Consider the following 11684-nt stretch of genomic DNA (forward strand, 5'->3'; position numbering starts at 1 on the left):
CCCCTTTTCCTTTCATTTCCTTTCCCTCGAAAAAGAAAAAAAAAACAGCTGATTTATGTTTTTATTGTAAATCTTTTCAAGTTTTCCTTTCCTCTCTAAATTCATGAAAGTTTTGGGTCAGATGGATTACAGTGTGTGTGTGTGTGTGTGTGTGTGTGTGTGACAAAAAAGACTTATTATAGTTTCTATATGTGTGTGTGTGTGTGTGTGTGAGTGTGTATGTGTGTGTGTGTGTGTGTGTGTTATGACCACTCTTTCACTTCGAAATAAAAGGTTCAGCTGAATAAACGTTGGTAATACTGAATAGTAATAGTAATAGTAATAGTAGTTGGTAATACTGAGTAGTAAAGCCTGGTAAATGTTTTGTGCAGTTGTTCATAAGCACTTCTAACTGTGCTACCACAAAGTTTCGTCTGTTGAAAGTTTAATTCAGTAAAGAACATCTGAAGAGGGCCCCACTGCTCAAGCCTCCTTTTCACAACAGCCGTGTAGGAAAGCCAGCACGTTCTACATGACAATAAAATCCTAAGCTTTTGAGCCCTAGCAAACTCTTGAAATTCTACAAATTGTGCCAATCGTTTTGAAGAGTTGTTGAATGTGTTGTGGACATGATGAGGTAGTTGTTCAGTAGCATCAGGTAATTGTTCAGAGACACATGTATGGGCAGAATGGCACACACATTTCATAATAAAGATTCCTGGGCAAAGTTCCTTTAACCTGCTACTCACAGAGTTATTAGGCCCCATCATAGTGCTGCATCCATCACAACCAAAGCCAATCATATTACAAGTAGGTATGCCATTTTCAGTCAAGGTTTTCATTATCTCTGTAAACAAACCTGGCAGCTGTAGCACCTTCATTAGCTTGACTAGGATCACTGCTAAATAACGGCACTAAATCCCAACATTTGGTAACAACAGCATTTCCTTCAACCACTCTTACCATGATGCATCAATTCTGACACACAGATATATCCATGGATGCATCCACAACAATGCTGGACTTGTTCTGCTTCAACATGTTAATGACCTCTTGTTTGTGAGTGTGTGCCATAACATTACCACACCACACTATCAATATCATCATCATCATCATCATAGGATACACACACACACACACACACACACACACACACTGTAAGCTCCCTACAAGACAGTAAACACACAAATATGAGTGAAAAATGAAACTAGAGGAATAATAATCAACATTTTATTAGTTAGGTGACATTACACCCTGAGAAGAGAGTCTGAAGACCAGGCTAAACAATTTCTCCTGCCCGTCTCAAATAAACACAAATACCACAGGGGAAAGGCACACACTAAAATTATACACATATATACTTGACTATGTATCTGTCATTTCTTGGTTAACACTCCCAAACAACACCCACCCCTCTCTCTCTCTCTCTCTCTCTCTCTCTCTCTCTCTCTCTCTCTCTCTCTCACTGTTCTGCAAGGCCACACACAGTTGGTCAGGCTATTAAAGGTGTTTTTTTCACTGGTGAGGCAGAATAATTGTTAAACTGTACAATCATGAAAAACATCCTTGAAAACCCTAGTAACTTCCACTACAGCCTGTTAAACTGTACAATCATGAAAAACACCCTTGAAAACCCTAGTAACTTCCACTACAGCCTGTTAAACTGTACAATCATGAAAAACATCCTTGAAAACCCTAGTAACTTCCACTACAGCCTGTTAAACTGTACAATCATGAAAAACATCCTTGAAAACCCTAGTAACTTCCACTACAGCCTGTTAAACTGTACAATCATGAAAAACATCCTTGAAAACCCTAGTAACTTCCACTACAGCCTGTTAAACTGTACAATCATGAAAAACACCCTTGAAAACCCTAGTAACTTCCACTACAGCCTGTTAAACTGTACCATCATGAAAAACACCCTTGAAAACCCCAATAACTTCCACTACAGCCTGTTAAACTGTACAATCATGAAAAACACCCTTGAAAACCCCAGTAACTTCCACTACAGCCTGTTAAACTGTACAATCATGAAAAACACCCTTGAAAACCCCAGTAACTTCCACTACAGCCTGTTAAACTGTACAATCATGAAAAACATCCTTGAAAACCCTAGTAACTTCCACTACAGCCTGTTAAACTGTACAATCATGAAAAACATCCTTGAAAACCCTAGTAACTTCCACTACAGCCTGTTAAACTGTACAATCATGAAAAACACCCTTGAAAACCCTAGTAACTTCCACTACACTACAGCCTAGTACTCACTACCTTTCTTGTCCCCTTCCTCTTCCCCCCTCTTCGTTATGTAAGAGTGGCGCTGGCCTAGGGCAACAAAAAGAACGAGAAAAAAAAAAAGACCACTGAGGTGCTAGACCCTGAAGAAAGGTTAAAAATGTTATCCAAAATCGGAGGATAAATGCCTTGAAATCATAGGAAGGAGGATATACAGTAGCAGGGTTAATGTCCTCATATTCACTCATACCCTCACACTACTGCCTTTCCTTGGGGCGGGTTCCATTCCTCATGTTCACTCTTGTCCTCTCTCTCTCTCTCTCTCTCTCTCTCTCTCTCTCTCTCTCTCTCTCTCTCTCTCTCTCTCTCTCTCTCTCTCTCTCTCTCTCTCCTCCACCTCCTGCTTTTCCTGCTGCACGGGTTCGACTGCTAATACTCTCCATTAATCTTCTTAAGTCTGGCCTTGCTTTCCTTCTTGATTCCTAGCACTCATTCTTTTCTTTTTGGTCCTCGCCCCCTCTCCTCTTCCTCTTCCTCCTCCTCCTCAGTAGTAGTAGTAGTAGTAGTAGTAGTAGTAGTAGTAGTAGTAGTAGTAGTAGTAGTAGTAGTAGTAGTAGTAGTAGTAGTAGAAGTAGTAGTAGTAGAAGTGGTAGTAGTAGGAGATAAAATACACCTATCATTCTTTAAAATGTATAAATTAGTGTTTTGTCTTCAAAAAGCACAAAAATTCAGTCTTTCACTCAACAAACAGCATGAAAAAACACAACTACACACTTCTTTTCCAAAACACCCTAAAAAAACAGTGAAACTCCCCAAAAACACCCCAAAAATCAGTCTATCAATTCAAAACACCCAAAAACAGACATTGAAACTCAAAAAAATCACTCAACACACTTTTCTATATTGTACAAGAAAACCAAACACATTTTTCCACCCCAAAATCACTTTACAAAACATCCCTAAACACATTTTCACTCCAAAAACAGCCATAAAACACATTTTCACCCCAAACACACCTTCCACAACCAAAACATTACAAAAACACAGTCTCTCACCCTGAAAACATTTAAACACTAAAAACACACACACTGGCATCTCCAGCACATCTTTAAAACATACATTTTCACCCTAAAAACATTCTCAAAACACATGTTCACCCCAAAATACCTGCAAAACACATTTTCTCCCCAAAAACACCCATAAAACACACATTTTCACCCCAAAACACACTTTTACACCCCAAGACATCCCACAAACACACCAAAAACACCCTAAATGAAAAGATCTATCTATTTTAAAGGGCGTTTTAACAGATTATGACCAATAAATTCAAGCGTTTGTCAATTTGAAGAGCTCCTCGACCTAATAAGCCTTCCCACACACCCCCAGATGCTCCCCAGACCCCCATAAACTTCCCTGCACTCCCCCGGACACCCCCAGGGCCTCACCAATCAACACATAGGTAGCAGCCGCCTCCAGAGCTCCCTCCTTGAACCAAATCCTTCTTGTGTCGGGGAACTCAGCAAACATACCACAGTCTGGATTCTAAATATCTCTTAGGAGGAGCAACAAAAATTCCTTCCGTACCCCACCTGCATCCTCCGCCTCCTCCCCGATGAAGTGGACCTGTGGAGATGCGTGGAGGTGAGTGGAGGATCACTGCTGTTCATCCAGTTCAAGTAATCATTCCTAATATCAATTTTCTCTGCAATTTCTGGGATGTAAAAGTCGTCGTAGTTCAACCGCCCCACTCGGCAGCCGGCTTGGAAGTTCAGACCGTGGACCAGGGACAACAGCCGCAGGGAAGACACAAGGGCACGCCGGTCTCTCTGTGGTGTGGGTAGGTTAGGTTAGGTTTGGTTAAGATCTGGTTGTGGTAGTGGTGGTGGTCTGAGTGCTTGTAAGTGATGTGGTGCTGTTGTTGCAGATAAGAATTGTTGTAATAGTTGTTGTAGTAGTAGTAGTAGTAGTAGTAGTAGTAGTAGTAGTAGTAGTAGTAGTAGTAGTAGTAGTAGTAGTAGTAGTAGTAGCAGCAGTAGCAGCAGTAGTAGTAGTAGTAGTACACAGACAATTATACTTCTCTCTCTCTCTCTTACACTCAAAACACACACACACACACACTTTCTCAATGCACTCTTACAAACCAACTCTCTCTCCCTCTCTCTCTCTCTCTCTCTCTCTCTCTCTCTCTCTCTCTCTCTCTCTCTCTCTCTTACCTCAGAGCTATATTGGTGAGCTGAATTCAGTATTTGTACCACCACATTCGTGTACACAGTAACCAGCCTTAGTGTAAAGTCCCTTGGAAGAGAGGCAAGCCAGGAGAGAGAGAGAGAGAGAGAGAGAGAGAGAGAGAGAGAGAGAGAGAGAGAGAGAGAGAGAGAGAGAGAGAGAGAGAGAGAGAGAGAGAGAGAGAGAGAGAGAGAGAGAGAGAGAGAATTAATTTTTCTCCTCCAAAAATATACTTAAAACACACAAATCAATAGAAAAACAAAGAAAAAACACCAAAACACATTTAAAACACCCCTAAACACACTCAAACACCCCAAACACACCCAAAACACAACCAAAACACCCCAAAACACACTCAAACACTCCCAAACACACACACACACACACACACACACACACACACACAATCCAACTCACTGAACACCTCCGCCATCTCCTTGCCAAGCTTCAACACTCCTTCAGCATACGGCGTTTGGAGTTTGGCCGTTTGTTTAGGGTCAGTGAAGTCCTTGTACAGGGGAAGAAGGACATAACAGCGTAAGGTGTCCTGGCTGGGGGATGCGAAGGAAGACTCTTGGCCACGTTTTGAATGCCAGTACGAACCTGTGGACGTTTGGGATAAGTTTGGACTAGCTCGGTAATGGATCAGCGGACGCTTGTGAGATTCTGCGTGTGAAATGCCAGCAGGTCGGTTTGTCCTGTTTTGTCCTGGGAAACCTTCAGTAAAATGCAGTGAAACGCACACAAACGCACGCACTCGCCACTTCCTGGATGGTCTCCCTTGCAATCCGGCCAATCTGAGCCACACAGTCCTCAGCCAAACGGTAGTCCAGCCCGTGTGTGTGTTTGTGCAAGCCAGCAAGCGTGAAGGAGCTGTTCCAAGCGCACACTGAGGCAAACACTGTCTCTGTGTACCTGTGTTTGGAAGTGGGTGAGTGAATGAGTGTAAACAAACGTGGGGATGGTAATATTGTTCGTTCGTTTGTTTGTTTGTTTGTAAATAGATTGATATGACACAAATGTAAACAAACACAAAAAATACAACATTCTGTCGCTGAAAACATCAAAAATAAATTACATAACACAAACAAACACACAAATACACACAGAAACACACACACACACACACACAAATCATACCAAAACACACAACACACTCCCAAACACACACAAAATATACCATACCACACCCAAACACACACACACACACACACACACACACACACACACACACACACACACACACACACACACTTACGTAAACAAATCGTCATCAATCATGTCTTCTTCCTCAATTGACAGAAGTTTCTTAATCATATGTTCTTGAATTGTGAGAGAGAGGGCATTTGGTCGGGGTAGGGGAGGGCTGCAAAAGTCCTCAGCACCCCCACTCTCCCTGCTGACGGTGGCCATGCTGACGTCCCCCCCAGCGAAGATCTGGGAGAGAGAGAGAGAGAGAGAGAGAGAGAGAGAGAGAGAGAGAGAGAGAGAGAGAGAGAGAGAGAGAGAGAGAGAGAGAGAGAGAGAGAGAGAGAGAGAGAAATTGTTGTGAATTATCTTCTTCTTTTGCTAAGTTATATAAATAGATTATCTTTTTTTCTTCCTCCTCCTCCTCATAATCCAACATCCTCCTACAAATCCCACTGTTCCTCCTCCTTCTCCTCCTATTCAAATCATCTTCCTCCACCTCCACCTCCACTACCACCACCACTACCTCACCTGCCTCAAACACACACTGGGGCTGTCCTCCTCTGCATAGTCTAGCAGGCTGGCACCCCCTGGGGACAGCCATGGGCACACTACCACTTGAGGTAATTCCCTGCTGTGTGGAGTCTTGGTGCCCGGCTGCCCTGAGAGCCCCTGGTCAAATGCATACACGTGGCCCTGTGGGAGAGAGGTCAAGTCAGGTCAAGTTAAATTAGGTCTCCCTTTCCCTCTCTCTCTCTCTCTCTCTCTCTCTCTCTCTCGCTCTTACCTGCGAGGGGATGTAGACCAGGGTATGACCTCTCCCGCAGGCGACCTGGCCGACCTCTGAGCCACACAGGTCAAGCACAGTGCGAGGAATGGGGCAATTATCTGTCGTGCCGTGACCAAGCTGCCCACAGCGTCCATACCCAGAGGTCCACAGCTGAGGAATAGTGACGTTAGGTTAGGTTAGGTTAGGTTAGATAAGGTTAGCTACCAAATACACTTCAGCCCAACATCTCCACTACATCCCAACCATTCCACAACACCCTAGTCATCCTCTCTCCTTTCCTAGCCTTCCCATCTATCTGCTCAGTATCTCCACTACTCCAGACAACCTCACCAATGAAAAAAAGACTACAATTTTTATGCATGAAGGACAAGTGACCTATGACCCAACAGTGACCCACAGTAATCCCACATTGACCCACAGTGACCCAACAGTGACCCACAGTGACCCACAGTGACCCAACAGTGTCTTCACCTAGAACTGTGGAGTGTACAAGTGCCCAGCTGACACGTGGAGGTGCAGGTGTCAAGGCTAGGTCACATTAGGTCACCTGAACAGAGAGTGTAAGGGGGGTGGCCTGGTGAAGGGAGGGGGGCCAGGTCAACCCTTAAATTGTGTGTAATAATGAAAATAATGATAACAGTGACCTCTCTCTCTTTCTCTCTCTCTCTCTCTTACGTTAGGTTAAGTTAGGTTAGGTGTTTACTTGGCACTTTGGCCTGTACTGAGGTTCCCACACTGCCAAGGGCGGCGAGGGGGGCGTGGGGGGGGGGAGCACAGGGGCACATCCAAGGCTGCGTCAGAAAATTTAGTGATTCTTTAAAGTGTAAACAAAACAATTCTCTTAAAACTACATTTATCTGGTAACTATGCACACACACACACACACACACACGCACTCACACATACACACACACGCACACATACACACACACGCACTCACACATACACACACACGCACACATACACACACACGCACACACACACATTTAACTAGGGAGAGGCGTCACTGGCTGCACAGGGAAGCAATTTAAGTGGTCTGAAATATCTTACTGGCGTTGTGTGGCGCCATCAACAAAGCAACACCATTTCTCAAGTAAATAAGTATTATATCTAACTCAACACCATCTCAGGCACTCACCTTCCTGTATCTGGTGGTGTGTGCGTGTGTCTGTAGGTGTGGAGGAGCCCTTGAAAGCCAGCACCTTGTACACCTGGTTAAACATAAGATGCCTGGCCTGTAGATCCACGTTTTTGGCGCGACTCTGTGGGCCGTCTCACTTCCAAGGGAGTTTTTTTGTTTTTTACTAATTACATTGGTTTTTATATATATATATATTTATCGGTTTTCTAGGTTATGATGATTAATAAAGGTTATATTATTCGTTTTGCATAGGGTTTATCTTATACTAGTATTTTAAGATACCACAAGTTATAAAATCCCACATCTCTAATCTTTGCCTTTTTTTTCTTATTTACGCTACTTTTCCTTAATATTTTCCGGTATAAGATAGTCTAAAATACTTAAAAGACTCCGTACTAGTTGTTTATTTATCAAAAGTAACCTCAATTAGTGAATTATAACGCGACCGTCCCTGTCTCAACACTGTACCATTATACAATGTTGACATCCTGAGGACTGTCTAAGAAAAATGCAAGAAATTTAATTCTCTTCCTCTTCCTCGTCTTCCTCACCCTCATCCTCCTCTCTTCCCCTTCCTCCTCTGGCAGAAAAGGGATAAGAGGAGGAAGTAAACGAAAATAAAGAAAGGAATAAGGAAATACTGAATAAAGAAAGAAATAACGAATAATATGATTTAAAACTTTGTCCCTGTTATTTTCCTTCATTTAAATCCTATTCCTCCTCTTCTTTCTCCTCTTCTTCCTCATAATCTTCCTTTCTTCTTCCTTCTCAACATTACTCACCATTTTGTGGTTGTAAATGAAAGATTTATATATCATCTTACGTACATTTTCAACACACACACACACACACACACACACACACACACACACTGTATAAGCATCTGTACAACGAAAGACAAGGCAACACACACACACACACACACACACACACACACACACACACACACACACACACACACACACACACACACCAGAAACACCTAGAAACACAATTTTACTCCCAAAAACACCTAGAAACCCAAAAAACACTTAAAAAACACTTAATTTCCTTTCAAAACACCGCAAAAACACTAATTTCTAGCCAAAAAACACTTAAAAAACACTTAATTTCCTTTCAAAACACCCCAAAAGCACTCATTTCTTGCAAAAAAACATCGAAAAACACTTAATTTTCTTTCAAAACACCGCAAAAGCACTCATTTCTTGCACAAAAACAGCGAATAACACTTAATTTCCTTTCAAAACACCCAAAAAACACACATTTCTAGCCAAAAAACATTTAAATAACACGTGATTTCCTTTCAAAACACCCCAAAAAAACATACATTTCTACCCAAACACACTGAAAAACACTTAATTTCCTTTCAAAACACCCAAAAACACACATTTCTAGCAAAAAACACTTAAATAACACTTAATTTCCTTTCAAAACACCCCAGAAGAGACACACACCTACCCAAGGACAGCGAAAAAACAACAATTTCTACCCAAACAAACTTGAAAAACACCAAAATCTAAAAAAAAAAACAAAAAAATATAAAAAAATATATAAAAAAAACATCCCCTGCCTTTTTAAAACGCCACAGAAACGAAGAATTCACTTTAAAAAAACACTGAAAGCACGACTATTCCCTTTCAAAACACCAAAAACTCTCACTTCTATTCCAAAATGCCTAGAAAAAAATTGCGTATTTAACTCAAAACACTTCATCTTATATTACAAGGCTGCTACATCACCACCACCACCACCACCATCACTACTACTACTACTGCTACTACTACTACTTTTGCTTACCTTTTAAAACGCTGGAAATTCAGTGAAAATCTTTTCTTAATATTTCTTCTTTTCCTTCTCCTCTTCCTCCTTCCCTTCCTTCTTCTTCCTCCTCCTTCTTCATTTCTCCTTTTTTCCTCCTCTTTCTATTCTTCTCTATGCATGAAAACAGCTGGAAAATATAGGAAATAACACTAAACACTGATGGAAGGGCATTGGGCGGTGGGAAGGTCCAGGGTCTCGGTCCCCGGATGAAGGCAGCTGATGACGTCACGTCCGCCATATTTACGTTACGCAAATGATTTTGAAAATGACCCCTCGCAAAAATGGAGCTAGGCCGGAATGCTTTACATATTATGAAAGGGCATAATTTTAAATATATTTTGGACATATAAAAATATTCCAAGCTTCAGTAATAATAAAGCTATATTTAAATAACTATATGAAAAAGTGTTCGAACAAACACGATAAAAAAAAACACTCCAAAGTCCACAAATCTCATTTCTCACGAACACAATACACTTTAAAAAATCGAAACTATTTTTACAAACAATCAGAAGTTAACCGGAAGCTGAAATAAATAAATAAATAATTTATAAATGTCGACTTTTTGAGTTTTCAACGGGTCTAAAACCCCTCTAAAAGTCCACCTATTTCACTCAAAAGCATCATAACATATTTAAAAAACAATAAACGATTTTTTGAGCCCATAAAATCTTGCCTAGCGGCTGAAATAAAAAATTATGTTTGGCGGTATGAAAAATTTAACGGCAAACAGCAACACTTATTTACGCTGAAACAACCTCATAATCGACATGTTTCCCTTAACACTCGCACGCAAAACACTCAAAACACCACCAAATATTTTTACAAACCATAAAATCTTAGTTAAAAAGCCTAAATATATAAGTTAAGAAAATAGAAGGAATATTGGAACCGAGGGTAGACTCTGGCAATCCATCATGGCGGCCGCGGGAGGGCTGGGAGGGGGCTCAGATGAAAATAAGGTTGGCTATCTCTCTTTCCTTATTATTTGTGGTTGTTATGAAGGTTATTTCTCTGTTTTCTGGATTAATTTCAGCTGTGTGTATGCGTGTGTGTGTATATATGTGTGTGTGTGTGTGTGTGTGTGTATATATCTATGTGTGTGTGTCTGTGTGTGTGTGTGTGTGTGTGTGTATGTGTGTCCGCCTCTATTCCATGATAAATAGCATTATATTCTCTCTTCTCTTCTCCCCTTTTGCTATTAAGTATCAAGTATCTTCCAGGTATTTCCAGTGTTTTCCAGGTAGTGTCGTAGGTTGAAGCCAGACCTCTGCTACCTGTCACTACTAAACTCACCTTAATTGACCTCCTGTGCCTCTGTGGTCCCGTTCCCTGGTGTTTAAATGAAAAGAGGACACAGACACAACCGCACTGCACGGTGTTTCCCAGGTACACTGAGGAAGAGAAAAAAATAAATAAATCTGCTGTCTCTCAATATTTATCGTAATTTACAGTGTTTTGTTGTGTGAGGAGCAGACTACTGGGGTGATTTGTGCACAGGTAAGTGGCAGTAGGTGGATGAGTGTGTGTAACGAGTGTATTAATGTGTGTGAGGGAAATAAAGGGGTGTGAGGTATGACGGGCCAGCCTGCCGCAGCTCACCCCTGGCCTGTTAAACCTTCCGTCAGACTTAAACTAGGCAGTGGCGGTTAGGTCTGACCAGCGGACATGAAAGCATAGTCATGTGGCTCCATTCACTGCCACGGGTGACTTATGGTGACGAGAAATAAAGTAAATAATTGCTAATATATACGGACGTCCGGATCATCAGTCTGCTTATATTTTTTAAAAAGTTGAATTTTGGCGGGTTTTCATTTCACGGAAGAGTTCATTTGTTAATATTTCGTCATGCGGGTTACGTTGAAACTAAATATTACGAGTATGACTAAATAAAAAGCCGAAATAATGTTAAATAAATAAATAAATAAATAATGAAGGTATCGTGGGTTGGCAACACTTCCGATGTAAACAAAGCTGATCACGGGTCCGGAGGCAGGCAAGAAGATAAAAATAATAATAAACGAAGGAAATAGAGCAAATAGGACGACAGCAGGCAGAGAGGGGCAGGAGAAGTAGCAGAATCAGGGAAAGGCGTATTGGTGCCAGTAAATAAGGTGAGAGCTGTAATAAGGCTGGTAAATAAGACAATAGATAATTGTGAGAAAATATTAGTTTTGTATATTAGGTAAGTGTGTGTGCGTGTATATATGTGTGTGTATGTGAGAGAGAGAGAGAGAGAGAGGTTGGCATTCAGTCAGTCAGTCAGTCAGGCACTAAACCAAGCTGAAATAGTCAATT

At 41.4% G+C, this 11684-nt stretch overlaps 1 protein-coding gene across 1 annotated transcript; it reads right to left on the reverse strand.

The window, feature by feature from the left end:
• Nucleotides 1-1195: 1195 nt before the first annotated feature.
• LOC135100091 (uncharacterized) lies at nt 1196-9471 on the reverse strand. Its single transcript, XM_064003010.1, has 8 exons — nt 9363-9471; nt 7563-7635; nt 6422-6574; nt 6166-6330; nt 5705-5883; nt 5204-5361; nt 4864-5049; nt 1196-4046 (listed from the first exon to the last, which is right to left on the reverse strand). The coding sequence occupies exons 5-8, from the start codon at nt 5857-5859 to the stop codon at nt 3913-3915; spliced, it is 633 nt and encodes a 210-aa protein (XP_063859080.1). The 5' UTR covers nt 5860-5883; nt 6166-6330; nt 6422-6574; nt 7563-7635; nt 9363-9471; the 3' UTR covers nt 1196-3912.
• Between the last annotated feature and the right edge of the window lie 2213 nt (nt 9472-11684).

The sequence above is a fragment of the Scylla paramamosain genome, chromosome 4 (genome assembly GCF_035594125.1).
Source record: "Scylla paramamosain isolate STU-SP2022 chromosome 4, ASM3559412v1, whole genome shotgun sequence".
Taxonomy (NCBI): Eukaryota; Metazoa; Arthropoda; class Malacostraca; order Decapoda; family Portunidae; genus Scylla; species Scylla paramamosain.

Coding starts and splice junctions, on each gene's coding strand:
- LOC135100091 (XM_064003010.1), bottom strand. CDS start 5,859: ATGGCCACCGTCAGCAGGGAGAGTGGGGGTGCTGAGGACTTTTGCAGC. Junction 5,362..5,704: donor ATTGATGACGATTTGTTTAC/GTAAGTGTGTGT, acceptor TTCCAAACACAG/GTACACAGAGACAGTGTTTG. Junction 5,050..5,203: donor GACCATCCAGGAAGTGGCGA/GTGCGTGCGTTT, acceptor AAACGTCCACAG/GTTCGTACTGGCATTCAAAA.